Source organism: Mesoplodon mirus (assembly GCF_964341445.2).
Source record: "Mesoplodon mirus genome assembly, chromosome: 20".
NCBI classification, from domain to species: domain Eukaryota; kingdom Metazoa; phylum Chordata; class Mammalia; order Artiodactyla; family Ziphiidae; genus Mesoplodon; species Mesoplodon mirus.
The window spans coordinates 11686323-11707554 of NC_138996.1; the positions used below are offsets into that span (position 1 = coordinate 11686323).

General features: G+C 44.9%; 1 protein-coding gene across 1 annotated transcript; it reads right to left on the bottom strand.

Annotated features, from left to right (window-relative positions):
• Positions 1 to 2021: 2021 nt before the first annotated feature.
• LETM2 (leucine zipper and EF-hand containing transmembrane protein 2) lies at positions 2022 to 19615 on the bottom strand. The gene is given in 14 exon segments (XM_082608377.1): positions 2022 to 4527; positions 5149 to 5247; positions 5568 to 5660; positions 8373 to 8449; positions 8452 to 8485; positions 11252 to 11371; positions 12963 to 13163; positions 13576 to 13659; positions 13946 to 14026; positions 18499 to 18642; positions 19245 to 19247; positions 19251 to 19385; positions 19389 to 19561; positions 19564 to 19615. Coding segments are annotated over 14 exon segments (1317 nt in total). The 5' UTR covers positions 19601 to 19615; the 3' UTR covers positions 2022 to 4491.
• Between the last annotated feature and the right edge of the window lie 1617 nt (positions 19616 to 21232).

A 21232-nucleotide genomic window follows, 5' to 3' on the forward strand; every position in this document is an offset into this window, starting at 1 on the left:
TCCCAACCGGCTCTTCCCCTCAGGTTCTGCACTGAGGCCTCCGGACAAGCCTCCTAGCTCTGCGATGCTTTTGGAAAGGCAGGGAAAGAAGACGGCTGCGTGATGGGCAGGGAGCAGAGAAGCTGGGCCCGGGGCCAGGCCCTGCGGCCCTCTCCACCACGGACCGATTCCTCGGGGGAGAGGCTGAGGCCAGGTGGGGTCTGAGGGTCAGACAGGGAGCTGGGGGCCGACCTCAGAGGAGCCAGCGAGTAGGCTAAGCATGATTCGATGAGGGCCTGCAGGCACCCAGACCCAGGTGCGCGGCTGCCCCTCTGTGTGGGTGTGGTTTTGCCCGTGCTTCTGTGTGAGGGAGCACTTGTCCCCTAAGACGAGCTTTACCTTCAGGCCCCCTTGCTTCATGTTTCTTGTCTCCCAGGCTGTTCTGTGTCCGTGATTCCCCCTCCCCCCTGCCCATCCACGCTTCCTGAATTCGTGTGATCAGACTGCGTGTGTTGGGACTGTCGCACATCTTGGCTTCCTATGGTTCTTCTTATACAAACTCCACCCCAGCCCTCAGGAAAGGGAGAACATTGTCTGAATGTTTGTGCTTTGGCTGCTTGGAAGTTGTCTTCCTCCACCACCTGCTAGTTAGTACTGCCCTCACCAGGTAGGTCCTGGCTCCTTGGAACCTCAGTGCTCAGCCTACTGGTACTCGGCTTCTACCCCCAGATCTTGCTCTTTGCTGGATTCCTTCTGAGTGCAAAAGGAAGTCCAGTGTGCTCTCATTCCTGTCGGGAGAATGGGCTTGCTCCTGAAGTTTCCTTTCTGAGCTATTTCTTGGCAGCTGCACTGCTGGCCACTGTTGTAAAGCTTTCTCTTCTCCTGGGTCTCCTCTGTGAATGAATATGCAACTGTCAACATATGGTGATTTGTGTTTATGTTTAAAGAAGGCATACGTTGGCAGAGCCAGGAAATGAATTTTAGCACTTAAAACCATTTGCCTGGGCTTCCCTGGTGGCACAGTGGTTGAGAGTCCGCCTGCCAATGCAGGGGACATGGGTTCGTGCCCCGGTCCGGGAAGATCCCACATGCCGCGGAGCGGCTGGGCCCGTGAGCCATGGCCGCTGAGCCTGCGTGTCCGGAGCCTGTGCTCCACAATGGGAGAGGCCACAACAGTGAGAGGCCCGCGTACAGCAAAAAAAAAAAAAAAAAAAAAAACAAACATTTGCCTGACACCTTCTAGTGGGGCCTTTCCTTGTAAACCCGTGATGATTTCTGCCCACGGCTGTGTGGATGGATGGATGATCTTTTACAAAGGGCTTTCTGTACCTTCGGGAGAGGTGCTGGGAGATAGAAGGCACTCTTATTGCAACAGTGATGTCTTCGCTGTTACTACTGAAATCCCCCGTGAATTTCCCGAGAGACTGAGCTGACTGGCAAATAAAAGATAGTGAAATTGACCTGAGAGAAAATGAAATGGCCATTTTACTTAGATGACCAGATTGGGTCTCCCGAGGAAAGGAATCCAGCTTATCTAATGAAGATGTCGTGCTGTCAAGGCACTGAGTGTCTGGTTTCCTGAGGGTTAAAAGATTAGGGCCTGGGATCACCACAGCATCGATCGATACTGCCTTCCCGCCCTTTCTAATTGCCACAGGCTGGGGAGCATCCGTCCCCGGGCACCGCTAATGTACCGTATTGATCTCAAGTAAGATCGAACCTCAGCTGGAAAGAATCTGTCTCAATGACAACGGAGTCGCTGTGTTGATCAGCCGCCAGTGGGGGGAGCCAGCAAGCCAGAATCAAAGATTAAGTGACGTGCCAATCGGCTTTCACGTTCCGTTAGTCTGACCTTACCTACAGCTGTGCGCTGGTGGTGACCGGGAAATCTTTAGTCTAGGTTTTAATGTTATAGAGCATTTATTCGATATCATCAGTGTGACCTGTAATGATCTAAATACAGGATTAGACATTGGCACAGTGCAGGTCCACACATGTCAGATGCCACCAACACCTTTCTTTTGGAGCAGAATTCTCAGTGTATGACACAAGGGCCAAGTCTGACATCATCACTGAGGTTGGGCTTTAGAAAATGCCTAAAGTTATACTCAGATTATTAGCAGCCGGTACAGCCACGGTATCTGCATCTGTGGGGAAGAGTAGAGAGCGGGGGAAGGAGACAGGCTTCCATTCCCTCAGCTGCTGAGAGCCAGATTGGCAGGAACCCTGGTGTTCAGAAACACTCCGTTGGGGCAAGTTCTCTCTAGGTTGGCACTTAACAGTATTTATGGCCATTTACACGGTACTGCGTCCCAGATGCCTGTGTTGGTGCACGGAACTGATACAGTTGCTGCACGCACCCATTAGAGGTTTAAGTGCCTCTCGTTCCTCCAGGAGGCCTAGGGTCTGTTAAGTACGGTGTCTTGAGCTGATGGCGTACATCTCTTCCCAACTCTGCATTGTTCAGTGACCTCCTGTTGGTAGCCTGAAAATCAGCCTTCTGGGAGTACTTACATCACCGGAATCTGCGAAGGCTACAAATCAGGGCTCCCCCTGCGACCACGGCCCCTGCCAGAGTTGGGTGTTAATCATTTACCAGAACACCGCTAGCTCGGTTTCAGCAGGGGGCTGCATCTAACGATCATGGGACCCACCAGCCAAGTGCTGTCAGTGATGAAACAAAGCAACAACCTTGACCTCTCTGAGGGCTATCAGAAGAAGGGGAGGAGAGGTGTGTCAAGTGTCTTAGATGCCTATTTATGAAGCAAAAATGGGTGAAGTCCAACTGAGGTCCAAACCCCTTGAGCTAACCAGTCCCACTCTGCTCATGGGGAAAGCCAGGAAGAGCTGTAGAGCGGCCCAGCAGCACCCGTGAGGCATCCAGCTGAAATGGGGTTGAGCAAGTGCACTAGCTCCTCCCTTTCTCGCGTGTAATACCTGAAATGTGAACTAAGGAAACAACCATCACTTGAAAAATGGGAAAATTTATTGTGAATCACCTTACGAAGCCAATGCTGAGATGCCCAGAAGGCCGCACGGTCGGGATTCGTCATAGTCGAGGCACTAGCGTTCCTCGGCAGGACACGGCGAGGCAGAGAGGAGGTTTAGGAAGCATTTTAAAGTGCATTTCCTTGCTGCGAAATGCTGATGACATTCCTCATTTAGATGATCCCAGGTGGGGAGATTTGAGTTTTCCTTGGTTCCATTGACTCCCATGTAACTGCTTTCAATTTCACAGCAAGTAAAGGAATCCAATTTCATCACCCACAGCTGAAATGCCTCTCCCCTTCTAAGCACTCCCCAAGGGAAGAAGGCTGGTGGTCAGCTGCAGGGCGACCTATTTATTATGTTAAGTTTTTTCAGTATGGACAACACCGAAGACACCCAACGTAAATATCTGAACGTAATACTTGTTACTGGGTAACGTAGGGATTATATCAGACTCTAACAACCCCTGTGACTAACAGATAGTCTTGTTTGTGACAGACAAACAGACCAGAAAAACACACACCCAGCACAAACAAATGGTTAAGTCTTAAACCCTTAATTATGTTTCCTAGCAAATGGAGGCTGATGGAAGCCATATGTGCTGGAAGAGTGGCAGCCTCCCAGATCCCTGCAGCCGCTGCAGGCCCGAGAGGGGCTGTCTCAGAACAGCCAAGCAGCAGCCAAGTCTTTCTGATTGCCAGTCTGTTGAACTCCCCATTTGCTTCTCCAAGAAGCTTTTTCTTCTTTATATCCAGGAAGACTTAACTGGGGAGTTATATCCATTCTGTCTCAGAAGGTACTTTGTTTCCAGGGCACTGTTCCTACTGATGGGTCAGTCTGAAAGAGTTGGTCAGGCACTCTCACCATCACTGGCTTCGGAGGTCCCCAAGTTCTTACCCGGGTTACCAAGCCAGAGGAGACAAGAGGTATCTAAGGCACCAGGCTGATTCCATTATGCAAAAAATTTCCTCCCTTAGGGCCTCCCTGGTGGCGCAGTGGTTGAGAGTCCACCTACCGATGCAGGGGACACGGGTTCGTGCCCCGGTCTGGGAAGATCCCACATGCCGCGGAGTGGCTGGGCCCGTGAGCCATGGCCGCTGAGCCTGCGCGACCGGAGCCTGTGCTCCGCAACGGGAGAGGCCACAGCGGTGAGAGGCCCACATACCGCAAAAAAAAAAAAAAAAAAAAAAAAAAATTCCTCCCTTAAAGGACACGAAGCTGTTCGAAAACAACATGGCTAGTGGGCCTTACACAAGGTCCAGTGGGATGACCTATTGCTACAGGGAAAATGGACTTTGCAATTACAGTTTTCCAAATGGTCTGAACTTGGTCTTGCTGCTGACATCATCTGAATGGTTACAAGGCCTCAAAAGACTGCCCCAAGGACTAAATGTCTGATCTTATATCTGAAACCAGACATAGGTAGTCTCTTGGCTGGGATGTCCTTTACGGATGCCATTGCTGAGGGCAGGAAGCCAGAGAGAGGGCGCTCCATCCCCCATGAGTCCTTATGTTCCATTCGAACTAGCCTTGCTGTTCTGGGTTATCTTGTGATTCTGCCTGGAGTGTCGGGGTACAAAACATAAGGATTTCAGGGACCGGTCACAGTGAGAAACGAGACATGCAAACAAGGCCTAAACATCTGGGAGTTCATTGGTTCTCTCCTTGGTCCTCAGGAGTCAGCAAAGCCACTCCACAACTCAACTCTCCCGTGACCCCCTACTGTTCACTGCAGCAGGCTTTCTGCCCTCGCCCCCAAATGGGGAAAGTGGATAGATAAGTAAGTTCTTATTTACATGCACTTCTCCTAAGATTTAAATTGCTTTCCTGCTAGTATTTCCTGACATCTGAAGCCTGTGCGAAATACACAACATATGGGAACTATTTCCATCTGGCGCAACAGAAAATAAGAATCTGCCTATATTGTAATTAGCTTCTAGACTTAACATGTTTAGGTCTGATCCACGATTGCGTTTGTTGATTTTTTTTTTCTTTCACTTTTGGGTCATGGAGTTTTTAAAAAAATATAGTGGTTATAAAGATGACTAAAGTTCAGCCTCCAGCTTCCTGTTTGGAAGACGGGGAGACAGGGTGCGGTGTTTTGCAACAGTTATAATTCTAGATTCTCACTGCCCTTAAAAGTAACTAGAGGGAAAGGGTTTTCTTTTTTTAGAAACTTACAGCTTCTTTAGCAGAAGTGATGGATCCTTTACGTAATGAAATAGGCTTTGATGGTGTGAGTGATGAGGTAGCTGGCGGCAGCTGTATCAGTTCTTCATCCTTAAACAGCAGAGCTGAGAGCTGGGTTACTGACTTAACAGCAAAAGGTATATTGGATCTACAGTCACCCTGCCATGGCTACCAGGAGCTTGAAACAGCTACTTCACATCTGGCACTGGACTCAACAGGCAAAGTCTGGAACCTAAATACATATAGCCAGATGTTGAACTTTCTTAGAAACAGATCAAGCAGTACCAAAAAAAAAAATCCGTATTAAAGAACACCACTGTATTGAAATTCAGTTTCATTCAGGCGGTGAAAAATAGAGAACTTAACTTCTTGTTATTTTCACTTAAGCAAATGGAAAGTAATTGTCTAACCTTAGTTCCCTTCACTTGAAGTACTAAACCCGCCATATTCTCTTTAGATTCAGAGGAAGTGGGTGATCCCACGGGAATATCCATCTTGGGAGCCTAGGGAGAGAAATGTTTTATATAAGCTAAGCCTTCTGTTCTTCCTGGAACTCAGAAGCACTTCTACGGTAGTCAGTACTTTCCAGCACAATTTGCTTTCCACTAAATCCCTGACTTCCTTTATGAGTAATATGAAGTACATGTCCCTGAAATAGTAACTTAGTACCATTTATCTTTTGAGTTTTGAGCACCCTAATTAGATTCTGATACTTAAAATCCTGTTATTAACAAGCTATTGATTTGCCAATTCTGATCCTGTTCTCACTCTCAAAAAAAAAAAACACAAAAGTTGTCATTTCTCATTTACCCATCAGTTTCTAATAGCATTGATATAACTTAGTCGAAAGTGACATCTTTATCATTTTTGGTGTCTAATAATAAGTGATAAACTTGTCTGACGTATTCAAATGGTAGGTGCTGCCTAACAGATGCCCCTGCAACACCAGGAAAATGGAGGGAGGGAGTGGTATTTTAGAAGAGCTAGCTAATCTGTTTTCAACAATTACATTTATTAGATTTGAAAAGTATATCACTGCTCTTTGGAAGTAAGTAATTTCTTCATGTTCTTTGGAGGGAAAAGGGCTACGTATATCCAAAACTATAGTATATTCAGTTTGATGTCTCTCAATTCTCTACTGAACCTAGTATGCTACTTGTTTTCATTTTGTATATATGGAGAATAGAAGTTTAGAAGCATGGATTTAAAAAAACAACAATAAAATGCCTAGGAGCTTGTCCTTAATTCTTAGGTCTTTATTAACCACTCCAGAAAGCAACATCTGGATTAAGAGTTTATGCCCCTTTAGAATAATTCTGAAACTCAAATTTAGCTCTAAGACATTTTGCTAACTCCAAAATTTCTTTGCTACTGAAGGGCAGTCTAAAAATGACAAATAGGGGCTTCCCTGGTGGCGCAGTGGTTGAGAGTCCGCCTGCCGATGCAGGGTTCGTGCCCCGGTCCGGGAAGATCCCACATGCCGCGGAGCGGCTGGGCCCGTGAGCCATGGCCACTGAGCCTGCGTGTCCAGAGCCTGTGCTCCGCAACGAGAGAGGCCACAACAGTGAGAGGCCCACGTACCGCAAAAAAAATAATAATAATAAAAAATTAATTAATTAATTTTTTTTTTTTTTTTTTTTTTTTTTTTTTTGCGGTATGCGGGCCTCTCGCTGTTGTGGCCTCTCCCGTTGCGGAGCACAGGCTCCGGATGCGCAGGCCCAGCGGCCATGGCTCACGGGCCCAGCCGCTCCGCGGCATATGGGATCCTCCCAGACCGGGGCACGAACTCGTATCCCCTGCATCGGCAGGCGGACTCTCAACCACTGCGCCACCAGGGAGGCCCTAATTAATTAATTTTAAAAAGTAAAAATGACAAATAGCTGGTCTGTCTCAGAGAAAATGTTAAGAACCCAGCAGCCTATTAGAACATGGTTTATGTTCCAGAATTGCTCCTAGTCTCCCTAGAATCCTTCTGGACAAAGCCCAAATCCAGATTAGTCTCTGGAAACATGGAAAGGGAAAGTAAGATGGTGTTTCCTGAAGTACATTATTATTATTTATATTTTATTTCTTTGCCATCCTCCACAAGCTTTACTGAAGATTAGGATCCTTAAGTGTTAGTTTTATTCAAGTATCACTTGAGCACATCCAAAGCATACTGAAATATGATTAGGCCCTACCTCTTCTAAGACCCTCATCTCACTTCCCTTTCAGAAGTCACATTTATGAATCAGGTCCAAAACTACTGAAGTACATTTTTCATGCTAGACGTTGTATCATTTTTGTTGGCTTGCCCAAAGAGTCAATACCATAACTAAGATTTAAAATGATTGGTCCTCACTCCAAAGTACTTAGTTCAATCTGCTCAGTCACAAGTGCCGCATCTTCTATCATTGATGCACGTTCTGAGTCAGACATGAAGCCACAAAGCAGGGAAGTGAGAGGCCCTTTCTGATGGACCCAGAGCAAGATGCTCTAGTGATTGGGCCAGTCCTGGGTTCTTCAGTAAAACACCAGGAGAAAAAAAGGCTGCTGAGTTCAAAGGCAATAAAAAAAAGATTAAGGAAAAGAGTTGAAGGAAGACAAAAAGAATTGTTTATATTCTAGATTGGCCATTCACTGCTTTAAAAGTAATAGAAATCTGGGAACCTCCCTGGTGGTCCAGTGGTTAAGACTCCCCCTTCCAGTGAAGGGGGCTGCAGGTTCAATCCCTGGTCGGGGAGCTAAGATCCCGCACACCTCGCAGCCAAAAAAACAAAACATAAAACAGAAACAATATTGTAACAAATTCAATAAAGACTTTAAAAATGGTCCACATCAAAAAAACCTTAAAAAAATTAATAGGAATCTGGACAAATGAAATAGACATGAAAGAACAGGAACCATTCAGTCTCAAAGGAGAAAGAACGGTGGGAAAAAACAAGACAAAAAACCCTGCTAAACAGACTAGATACTTAAGGAGAAAGAATAAACTGGACTCCTAATAAGACTCCTAAATCAAATAAGGCTCCTAAAGATAGTAACAGCTACATAGCTAGAGGTGGTTTGAGTGATTTTCATTTTTTAAAGGAAATTTTTACAAGATTTTTAAAGCCACTTGGGCCAAATTCCAAGATATGCCAAAAGAAATGCCTACTCTGACTGTAACGGGAAATGGAGGTTTGCAGAGAGGCCCCAGTCATGGGGTCCAGATTCCCCATCGACCCAGGACTTACCTCCCCAGTGAGTGGTATCTCAATTGGCTTTGGCCTCACGTCTATCAGGTAGAAGGTTCGGGACAGAAGCAGAAGGAAGGAGGGACATTCTCCTTCAGGTGGAGGTCCTGCCCCTGGAGAATGGGGGGAGGATGAAACGTGACAATCACAGGACGCGAGAGCTGGACCCACGGTCATCTACTCTTCCCTGGTTTTACCGCCCCCAGGCGCACGCTGAGTACTAAGGGCAGAACAGGAACAGGGACACGTCTCCCGGCTTCTGCACCAGGGCTTGGGCCCTGCAGCCTTTCACTCTCAGAGTCTGAGAGGAAGGTTCAGTTAAACTCTCAACCCAGTTGTGGATCAAAGTAGCTAAGTATCTTCTCCTCAGTATGAACTCGATAATGTGCAAGAATACATCAGCCTCATTCATAACCAAAGAAATTAACATTAGAATGAGACGTGAGTTTTCAAGTACCAAATAGCCAAACTTTAAATGTATGTATGTATATGTATGTGTATATAGATAGATATAAGACATGCACAAGAGACAAAATTCAAAAGGTAGATAAAATCTAATCAATAAAAATAAGCCTGCCTTCTACCCTATTCTCTAGCTACCCTATTTCCCTCTCTGGAAGCAACCGCTGATACCAGTTCCTGATACAATATTCCAGAGATATTCTGTGCATATAAAATAGATATTTATATGTTTATCTTTACACCAAGGGTGACATATACACACTGTTTTGTCCTTTGCTTTCTGAAATATCTTGGAAATTGATTCATACCAGATGATGTAGAGCTGCCTTCTTTTTAAACGTCTGTAAAGGAATCCATTGTACAGAAATGCCATAATTTGATTATTCTACGGTTTTCCATCTTTTGCTATCATAAATGGTGCTGCAATAGATAACCTTGTAGATATATCATTTTGCACATGTGCAAGAATATAGGATAAATTCCTAGAAGTGAGATTTCTAGGGCAAAGTAAATGCATTTTTAAAATTTGAAAGCTATTGCCAAACCTCCATGGAGGACTTTACCAGAAATGCATGAGTGCCTCTCTCCTCACATCCTCTCCAACACGGTGTGTCACCAGACTCTGACCTTTCCCAATGTAGCAGGTGAATGTGGAATCTCATAGTTTTTTGTATGTTTGTTTGTTTTTGGCTGCACCATGTGGCTCGTGGGATCTTAGTTCCCCGACTAGGGATTAAACCCTGGCCCTCAGCAGTGAAAGTGTGGAGTCCTAACCACTGGACCACCAGGGAATTCCCAAATTGCATAGTTTTAATTTATCTTTTTCTGAAGTTAAGATGTTTCCTAGGTTTACCATTTTTAGCTTTTCCTTTCTGTGAAATGTCAGCCGTATCCTAGCATAGGATTTTTGGAATAACAATACAGAGTGCTGAATATTGTATGGTTGGATTAGTATTCTCACCCCCTTGAAGTGTATTGTAAGATGATACATCCTTTTAAGAAAGCAATTTGACAGTATGAAGTCACTTAATACTCTATGTTCAGGAAACAAATGATGTTTAAATACCCCTTGATAACATGCCCACCTTCCAACCAGAGCAGGTCCAACATGGAAGAGGAAATAGCTACCTGACGGGGTTCAAAGTCAACAGTGCCTCCTATTCTGAGATAATTTGTGTACACTCCATAGCACTTTGTACAATTACATGAATGAGGATTGTAACAGGAGTTATTCCTTTGTTGTACAGCATTGACACTCAGTTAAAATCTGTTATTTGAGGGAGAGTATGTTATCTGAGGGGAAATCTGTTACAAAGCGAACACTTGACCCTGGTTTGGGGCACAAACTGGGAAAGCAACCCCAGCTGAGCCACCGGCAAGGTGGCTCCAGATGGATTCACACGGATGACAGGCCTTCTATCAGAGCTTTTGCCCAGGCCCTTATAATACCCAGAGGAAGTACAATTTGAAGGTGGTCCCAAGATTTCCAGTCCCTCGTGTACCCACACCTTCTCCCAGTTATTCAATTAAAAGCTAATCTAGGTGCTGCCATGAAGGGATTTTGCAGATATAATTCAAGTCCCAAGTCAGTTGACCTTAAAATAGGAAGATTACCCTGGTAGGTCTTGCCTAATCACGTGAGACCTTAAATCTGCTGCTAGACGTCATGTGAGAAGTTCACGCAGGTGGAGGGGCCTCCAGGGCTGAGAGTAGCCTGGGGTTGGGAGCCAGTGAGGAAATAGGGATCTCACTCCACAGCTGCAAGGAACTAAATTCAGCCAACAAACTCAATGAGCTTGGAAGTGGAGTCTCCCACACAGCCTCCAGAAAGGAAAACAGCCTGCACTTCTGACCTGCGGAACCGTGAGCCTGTAATGGGTGCTGCTTAGAGCCCCTACATTTGTGGTGGTGTGTTAGCGGCAATAGAGAAGTCTTTAATAGGGTACCTACCGCGTCTCTGTCAAAAATAAATCCAGGGCTTCACTGGTGGCACAGTGGTTAAGAATCCGCCTGCCAATGCAGGGGACACGGGTTCGAGCCCTGGTCCGGGAAGATCCCACATGCCGCGGAGCAACTAAGCCCGTGCGCCACAACTACTGAGCCTGTGCTCTAGAGCCCGCGAGCCGCAACTACTGAGCCCGCATGCCACAACTACTGAAGCCCGCGCGCCTAGAGCCCATGCTCCGCAACAAGATAAGCCACCGCAATGAGAAGCCCGTGCACTACAACGAAGACCCACCGCAGTCAAAAATTAATTAATTAATTAAAAATAAATAAGTCCAGCTTCTTCAGCTGCCAACGGCTCAACTAAACAAGGCAAATTAGGTAAGAGAGCAAAGCAGAAATCAAAAAACGAGGTCTGCAGATGGCAGGGGAGAGAGTTCTGGGGAAGAGGGTCCAGTAAAGCTGCTACTTGCCTCTGTGAGCTGCTGCTTCAGCTGCTCCTCAGTGAGACCCAGTGACCGCATCACCCGGGCCCTGCAGGCCGCTTGCAGCTCTGACACGCTCAGAGCACTCACCCCTTCCTTGGCAGTTACCTGAAACAAATGTAAGGAACGGTATTGGATCCTTTGGTTCCAATTTTACCTAATTCCAACAAATCAGGGGAAACGCAGAATCTGCCACTTTCCCACGTTGTCCCCCGCGCTGACTGCTGCAAAGGCCAGGCACTTAATAAAGCAAGGTGACCTCGGGAGGTGCAGCGGTTGACATGAAGGGAATCCTGCCAACAGGTATTAATAATATCAGAGAAGTTGACAGAACTCCTCAACTGCCTGCCCCCAAGGTAATTCTTTCCCCCCTTGCGTTGCCTTTCGCCTGGTTGTGACAGCTCTACTACACTTTCCTTTCGCGGCAGCTTTAAGACTCATAGAGGGGCTTCCCTGGTGGCGCAGTGGTTGAGAGTCCGCCTGCCGATGCAGGGGACACGGGTTCGTGCCCCAGTCCGGGAAGATCCCACATGCCGCGGAGCGGCTGGGCCCGTGAGCCGTGGCCGCTGGGCCTGCGCGTCCGGAGCCTGTGCTCCGCAACGGGAGAGGCCACGGCAGTGAGAGGCCCGCGTACCGCAAAAAAAAAAAAAAAAAAAAAAAGACTCATAGAAAAATATTCCACTTGAAAAGCTGTCAATGTACCATTTGTTGCACGTCCGGGTGGTGGTCCTCCCCTAACCCCAGGAACGGCCCCAACTCCCCGGTCTGCAAAACTCCCTCAGTAAACAACTTAACACAGTTTCTGCTTGGTATGACCCCAAACTGTGGTACTTCTGGGACCGGCATTGTTTATTCCAAAGTTCTAAAAGCAACCACTAAACATCTAAATGGAGCCGCTGGGATCCTGCCTTCTCAGTTCTGGGAGTTCTGTTCCCTCAGGCAGAATGCTTTTAAAGCAGCTGATTCAGATTCAAGAAACATTCTTCCCACTTTTTAAGGACTCTAATTAGTAGCTATAGTCCAAATGGTGCCCTTTTCTTCCAGAAGATGTCAAGGTCCTGCCTTCTCTCCCTGCGTTATCCTTTGCCACCCCTTCTTACCAGGCGGGCTCACCCAGCTGCGTGGGGAGAAGCAGAAGGGAGGTACAGGGGGTCGAGCGCTGTCCTTGGCAGTGGAATCTACTGTTCTCAGGGATCTACTGGGTTGCTGTCCCTTCCCAGCAGGCCCTAACTGCTTTAGATTAGTCCCAGCTAAGACATCCAAACTACTAACTGCTTACAAGGGCCTTCTAAAGAATACGACAGTTGTCAGTGGTTGTTTAAACCAGTGGTCCCCAACCTCTTTGGCACCAGGGACCGGTTTCATGGAAGATGACTTGTCCATGGAGACGGGGGTGGCCGGGTGAGGAGGCGGATGGTTCAGATGATAATGAGAGCGGTGGGGGGTGGGGGGCGGCAGATGCAGCTTGCCTCTCTCACCCGCCGCTCACCTCCTGCTTTGCGGCCCCAGTTCCTAACGAGGCACAGGCCGGTTCTGGTCCGTGGCCTGGGGCTTGGGGACCCCCTGGTTTAAACCACTCATTCTGCCAGAACCAGCCCCTGAGCAGACCTAACAGAAGACACTGCACTTTGCCACAAAGCCACCCTAAGACAGTCCCCAAGGCCTGGCTAATTCCCTACAGCTGTAGTTCAGCTCTTACTTCATCATCTGCTTTTATAGACTTCAGCTTCATCAGGAGCTGGAAGCGGAGCAGATTGTTGGTTCCAAAGGACTGCAGTTCCAGCAGTTTGCAAAGGGCCACCAGCTGAGATCGATCGAGGTGCTCCAGGGTCAGCTCATCCTCAAAGAGTTTGGAAAAGCGAACTATCTCCTTTGTGCTGGGCTTGTGGCCTGTCTGGACCTAGGTAGTGGGACGAAGGGGCTGATTAAAACGTGCTTCCTACTTAACGGAATCTGCCCTGTAGACTATTTGAAAGACGCCAAAGCATTTATGGATTGTGTCTTCTGTCTGGAAGTGGAAGTGGGCCCTGTGTTACAAAGAGGAGTTAAAAAAAAGTCTGTCGGAAGTCAGCCTAAATCAACTGAAAACTTAGGAGCAGTTCAGAACTTTGAGTCTCATTCTACTGTTCTTTCCAAGAAGTTATCAACATCTTCAACACACTGATGGCTTTAAGATAGGTTTTTCTGCAAACTCCCATAAATGTTTGCAATATTATATCTCTGTAACTTAGATATTTGCAAATTCACAGATTATAAACAAGTTGGAAGCTCCATGATGATATGTTGTCTGGTTTTATATAAAAGACTGACACCTGTTTGATGTAGGATGAGAACTGGGTGGAGGCATCCCCCAGCTGCACCCTGTTCCTCCTTGCCATTTCTGCAGTCGTTTCTTTCTTTCTTTTTTTTTTTTTAAATGTATTTAATTTATGGCTGTGTTGGGCCTTCGTTTCTGTGCGAGGGCTTTCTCTAGTTGTGGCAAGCGGGGGCCACTCTTCATCGCGGTGCGCAGGCCTCTCACTATCGCGGCCTCTGTTGTTGTGGAGCACAGGCTCCAGAGGTGCAGGCTCAGTAATTGTGGCTCACGGGCCCAGTTGCTCCGTGGCATGTGGGATCTTCCCAGACCAGGGCTCGAACCCGTGTCCCCTGCATTGGCAGGCGTATTCTCAACCACTGCACCACCAGGGAAGCCCCTGCAATCGTTTCTTGAAGGAATTTTGCTAGTTCCAACTTTGCAGCCATTTTCTTTTTCTGTTTTTCTTCCTTCATAACAGAAGAGGAAAAGTTAATCAAAGTTAATTCTTCGTGATTACAACTTGGTAGATAAAGATGAGAGAAAAATAACTGTGGCTTTGTTGTCGGTCATCCCTATTTCACGTATGAATATTATTTTCAGACCTAACTGAAGGTGCTTTGTGATAACCAGAGCAAATTAAAAAGTAGCCTTGGCTTCCCTGGTGGTGCAGGGTTTGAGTCCATCTGCCAATGTAGGGGACACGGGTTCGTGCCCCGGTCCGGGAAGATCCCACATGCCGCGGAGCGGCTGGGCCCGTGAGCCATGGCCACTGAGCCTGTGCGTCTGGAGCCTGTGCTCTGTAACGGGAGAGGCCACAACAGTGAGAGGCCCGCATACGCCGCCCCCCCCCCAAAAAAGTAGCCTTGATTTGCAGCTTGTTTCCTTAATCTTACCTTTTATTTTTCATTGATACAATGATCATAAATATTTGATAGATCCAAAATGTCCCCTCAATGGAAGCTTTTGTCACTATTTAGAATAGATACATACTGTCTCTTAACCTGGTGCAAGCCATCTAGGCCGTTGGTCAAGTCAACCCCTAGTGTGAGTGGCCCCAGATTTTGCTTGGGCCACAAACTAAAGAAAACTAGGAAATTAACTCTAAGCTAAAGTAGCTTAGGGGTTAAGAAGAAAACAGAAAGAATCAATTATAAGACAATGAGTGAAGTGCTATAACAGATATGAACAAAGCACTATATAAAAGAGAATGTATACTCTTAAGACACTATGTTGACCAGTATTTCTAAATCCTCATTCATTATCACAGATGCAGTGTGGTAGTAGTTTCAAAATAACCATGATCAGCGTGGGTAGAGAGGAACAGGAATATATATGTGTGTGTGTGTGTGTGTGTGTGTGTGTATAGTATATATATACACACACACACATATATATATACATTTCCCCCTTAAGTTGCCCAAGTGATTCTAATAACCAGCCAATCACAGCAATCATTGATTTTTTAAGAAGGATCTTAAAAGAATCAGCCCCCCAAAATTACACAGTGGCAGTACCATCATTAAAACCCATTTAGCCATCCACTTCATTCATCTGTAGCCATCCATCCATTTATTTATTGAGCATCCACTGTGTGCTAGGTGCTGGGATAAAATGAGCAAAAACAAATAAGAATCCCTTCCCTCATGGAACTTGTAGTCTAATGGGAAAGACAACCATTACTGACTAATGATAATCCAGTAATTCCACAAATTAATGTGAAAGCATATGAGATAAGTACCATGAAAGAGAAGCGCATGATCCTGTGACCTGGTGTGAATGGAAAGCTAGCACACTCACGCTCCCTCTCGTGCTCCCCTTCTGTTCATGGAACAAAGCAAAGAAGACAGTATTTTCTAAAACTGTGGCCATGATGTGTATATACGTATGTCTGGGGAATGAGTAGTGCTGAGGAAAGAGGAATATTTAGATAAATCACTTCATTCCCCCCATCTTCCTGCATTCACTAATGCCTTCCTTGGAATCCTATGGTATTAATTCTAGATCCTGTTTACTTTAAATGTAAATAAACTAAACCACCGCCAGGCAGTTAAATATTGCAATTTGATTCTACCCCTTAAATCTGTCTCAAATCTATCTTTTTTTTTTTTTTTTTTTTTTGCGGTACACGGGCCTCTCACTGTTGTGGCCTCTCCCGTTGTGGAGCACAGGCTCCGGATGCGCAGGCTCAGCAGCCACGGCTCACGGGCCCAGCCGCTCCGCGGCATGTTCTTCCCGGACCGGGGCACGAACCCATATCCCCTGCATCAGCAGGCGGACTCTCAACCACTGCGCCACCAGGGAAGCCCTATCTTCTTTTTTTTTTTTTTTTTTTTTTTGCGGTATGTGGGCCTCCCACTGCTGTGGCCTCTCCCGTTGCGGAGCACAGGCTCCGGATGCGCAGGCCCAGCGGCCATAGCTCATGGGCCCAGCCACTCCGCGGCATGTGGGATCTTCCCGGACCAGGGCATGAACCCATGTCCCGAGTCGGCAGGCGGACTCTCAACCAGTGCGCCACCAGGGAAGCCCTATTTTTTTTAAGAAATTTTATTTTATTTATTATTATTATTATTATTATATTATATTTATTTATTTATTTCCTTTGGCTGTGCCTGGTCTTCGCTGCAGCATGCATGTGGGACCTAGTTCCCTGACCAGGGATAGAACTCAGGCCCCCTGCATTGGGAGAGCTGAGTCTTACCCACTAGACCATCAGGGAAGTCCGTCAAATCTATCTTCAAGTTTTTACTCCTGATGCAACTTTCATAATTCCGGCTTTTTCATCTCTCTCTTGTGCTGCTACAGAAACATTCCAGCTGATTTTCCTTACTTGGCTCTGCCCTCTTTAATCCCTCCTGCCAGCAACTTGTTTTTCTAAAATACAGCTCTAATCATGGTTGATTAGATTATTTAGATTGATGTAAAATAGAGATTACTGTTTTTCTCACCCCCTGCTTACATACACCTTCCATTACTCACCACTGTCAAAGTCTAAATTCCTTAGGGTGGTAGATGCTTTCCAACCTGACCCCAACACATCCCGTTTGTCTCATTTTCTCCCATCCATCCCCTTGTACTCCCTGCTCCAACCACAAAGAATCAGTCAGTGGTCTCCGATTGGCATACTCTTTTACACTGTTAAGCCATCTTAAGTGCTATTCCTTCTATCCAGAGTGCCTTTCAAACAGTGTGGTAAAATTCTACTACTCTTGAAGTCTCAGGTCCACTGTCACCTCTTCCGTGAAACATTTCCTGGTCTGCTTTAAAAGTTGCCCTCTTTGTCCTCTGCTAGTGTTGTGTCCACGCCTTCGTCCGTCTGTCTGGGAGAGTGGCACAGATGGAGAGGATGCAGGGGCTGCCTCGGTTGTCCAGCCCTTCACCTTCACAGTGACCATCAAAGAAGGACACCCTCTTCCCAGGGACTACTCACAAGTACTAAATGGTCTGTTTGGCTGAATAAATCATGCCTACTGTTCAACTAGTCCCTGCAGTAACAGGTGATTTTTGTTTATTTTTTAATGGTAAAAAGTTAAAATTGAGTGGAGAAGGGATAGTTTTTTTCAGCAAGTGATGCTAGAAAAACTGGATATCCACAGGCCAAAAAAAAAAAAAAAAAAGATCTTGACACTCATGTTACACCTGTCACCAAAATTAACTCAAAACTATAAAACTCCTAGAAGAAAACACAGGAGAAAATATAGGTGACCTTGGGTTTGGCAGTGAGTTTTTAGATACAACACCAAAAGCATGATCGAAGAAAGAAAAAAATTGATAAGTTGTACTTCATTAAAATTAAAAAGATTTGCTCTGAAAAAGACACAATTAAGACTGGGAGAAAATATGTGCAAAACACACATCTGATAAAGAACTTGTACCCAAAATATACTAAGAACCCTTAAAACTCAACAAAAAGAAAACATCCCGATTAAAAAGTGGGCAAAAGATTTGGACAGACACCTCCCCAAAGAAGATACACGGATGGCAAATAAGCATGCGAAAGGATGCTCAATGTCATGTGTTACTAGAGAATTGCAAATTAAAATAACAATGAGATACCACCACACACCAATTAGAATAGCTAATAGTCAAAGCATCAACAGCGCTAAATGCTGATGAAGCCACAGGAACTTTCATTGCTTGCTGGTGGGAATGCAAAATGGTACAGCTACTTTAGAAGACAGTTTGTTTCTCTTGAAACTAAACATAGCCTTACCATACAATCCAACAATTTGCTTTCCTAGGTATTTACCCAGATGAATTGAAAGCCTGTGTCCACACGAAAAACTGCACATGAGTATTTACAACAGCTTTATTGATAATTGCCAAAAACTGGAAGCAACTAAGATGTCTTTCAAATAGATGAATGGATAAATGGTGGTACATCCGTACAATGGAATATTATGCAGTGCTACAAAGAAATGAGCCAGGAAAAGACATGGAGGAACCTTAAATGCATCTTCTAAGTGAAAGAGGCAGTCTGAGAAAGTTACACACTGTATGATTCCAACCACATGACATTTTGGAAAAAGCAGAACTATAGAGTAAAAAGATTAGTGATTGCCCCGGGTTAGGGGAAGAGGGAAGAGGGACTAAAAGGTGGAGCACAGGGGATTTTTAGGGCAGGGAAACTATTCTGTATGAGACTGTGATAGCGGATACATGACATTATTTTTTTTTCAAAACCCATCGAACTATACAACACAAAGAGTGGACCCTAATGTAAAATATGAGATTTAATTAATACTGATGTATAGATATTGGTCCTTCGATTGTACCAAGTGTACCACACGAATGCAAGATGCTAATAATGGGGGAAATAACAGGGGGAGGGAGGTATCTGGGGACCCTCTGTACTTTCTGCTCAATTTTTCTGTAAAACTAAAAACTGCTCTAAAAAACAAAATCTATTAATTTTTTTTAAAAAGTTTAAAATCCTACGTACCTTTTTGGATTCACTTTCAAAAGTTGATGGCAACATCTCTGGGAAGAGTTTCAGAAACGCTGGCAATAAGAATTCCATGAAGGGGACAGTGATGAACACCATAAACGGAACCAGGCGGAATAGATCAGCACACGTTCTCAACAGCTAAAGAATCAAATGCATATGCAAATAGTCATTATTTTAGGACACGCCAAAAACAAAAACAAAAGCCTGCCTTGGTTCTTAAAGTGTTAAAAAACCCAAGACAGATTTTCTGCAGCTGTTTATAAAATGGAAAGGCCGGATTTTCCTCTGTACCATAGCTCTGAAGTAATATTTATGGGATATCTTCAATGAAATCTATGACAATCAAAACATGTTATTGGTGTCTCTGAGCTTTCATCTAAGTTAGGGGTCTGTACTTTAATAACATGGTATCTGTTAAAATTGCTTTTTCAAATGCATATACTTAATATATTAACAGCAGTTTCTACTCCAGATGCACAGATCAAACTTGAAGCCTCTCAACACTTTGGAGAAATTAGAAAACAATTATAACCATTCCATGGACAAATATACACAAATTTTAAGAACCCTGCCTAAAGTTGTACAGCAAGTCAGTTGCAGACAAGTAAGAAATTCTGGTTCTCACCATGAGTTACTATTCCTACTCTGGGATTTTTAAGATGAACTTGAACTTAAAAGTTGGTTCCAAATACTTCATTTTAACTTTCTATTTTCTTTCGCAAATATGACTCTTGCCCTACCCTTCATCTCTCTCGTCTGGTCAGCACCTGTCCATGCAACAGCCTCCAAACCATTCTGGCAGCCACTTTGGTGTCAATCCAAAGCAAATAGAATCCACTGTGATAATATTTAAGTTCATCCATAATTATTTGCCTATAAGATCACTTTTCTTCCTTAATCTTCACTCCAATTTCTTCTGTTGGCTGAGGGCTTGGCACCTGTGGCTTCTTTGCGGTTTGCTCCAGCTGAGGTTTACCCGGGATCTCCTGCAGCCAGCAAGCAGATGTGTGCAGCTTTTGTATTACTCTAGTCCTTAAGTGAAGTACTTTATGGCCTGAGTAGGATAGGAGTACTTCTTGCTGTCATAGTTCTTCATATATGTTTTATTTAAATGGGAATCTGGTAAGTGAAGAAATGCAAATGATGGGGAGTGAGAAGAGCTGGTGGGATGGACACAGTGGCTAGGGAATCTGGAAAAAAGAGCAACATCCTCTGAGTGGAGCACATACTATTACACGACCAAAAATTAAAGAAATAGATATTTTATCTGGTAAAGATAGAACCATCGTTTTAAGCCCACATGTTAAAAGTAGATTATGTTCGTGAATGAATGAAATATAACTGTTTAGCCCAGTCGAAGGATAGTATGCTTTATGGGTGAATGATATACTCTAAGAGAAATATTAATAAGTTAATTCCTAAGAATAATTGCCGTATTACGAGTTAGAAACGCTGTGACTATTGATTTAAAAAGCAAACATTCTTTTACCCCGGGTTATGTTTGAAAGTTTTGTCTCTATTATCATAAAACAGGTGGAACATCTGTGTCTTTAGCTACTCTACTGATGATAGGAATATTGGTTGAACGAGACATTTCATGGTCCCTGTGGGGATAAACCAATCACACAATACTGCTTTGTCTATGCAGTGCCCAGGGACTCCTTCAAATGAGAGGGACTTACTACTGAAATGCCCTTTACCTAAGATTCCTAAAGAATGTTAGGAATAAGAGGTAGAATTGGGCTCCGCATACAGATGAACCAGTTTGCGGGGCAGAAATAGAGACACAGATGTAGAGAACAAACGTGTGGACACCAAGGGGGGAAAGTGGCGGGGGATGGTGGTGGTGGTGGTGGGATGAATTGGGAGATTAGGATTGACATATATACACTAATATGTATAAAATTGATAACTAATAAGAACCTGCTGTATAAAAAAAAAATAAAATTCAAAACAAAAAGGAATTGGGCTCCCCAGCCAGGGATCTCTACAATCTAGTTTCGTGACAACTCACAATCTTCAGCTAAACTGACACATCAGATTGTTTGAAAGTAAAAATAAGACCCAATTCAGTACTTTAAAGACACATCAGGGCTTCCCTGGTGGCGCAGTGGTTGAGAGTCCACCTACCAATGCGGGGGACACGGGTTCGTGCCCCGGTCAGGGAGGATCCCGCGTGCTGCGGAGCGGCTGGTCCTGTGAGCCGTGACTGCTGAGCCTGCGCGTCCGGAGCCTGTGCTCCGCAACGGGAGAAGCCGCAACAGTGAGAGGCCCGCGTACCGTTAAAAATAAATAAATAAATAAATAAATAAATAAATAAATACGACCCACCTAGGCAAAGACAACTTCTGGCAAAGAGACTTCTTTGGGCAAAGAGATGGCTTTTTCCATTCTTTCAGACTATTTTTGAAGCATGCCAAGTATAGCACTTTTTGAATGGCCAAAAGGGAAAATGTACAACATATCTGGCACACAGTAAGTTCTCAGTGAATATTCTTTGGAACAAATAAGTGATAACAGACCTTACTGGGGCAGGTATATGCCCTAGGACTGGCTTGTTTACCAGCCGTTTTACTCCTTTTTACATCTAAGGGCCTCATTACAGAGGTGTCACTACAGAGGTGCAATTACATCTTGTATCTTACCTGTTCCCACACTTCTACAAAATTACTCAGCCTGAGTTCTAAAGCATATAGAAAATCTGGGGTAAGTTTAAATACATTAAAAT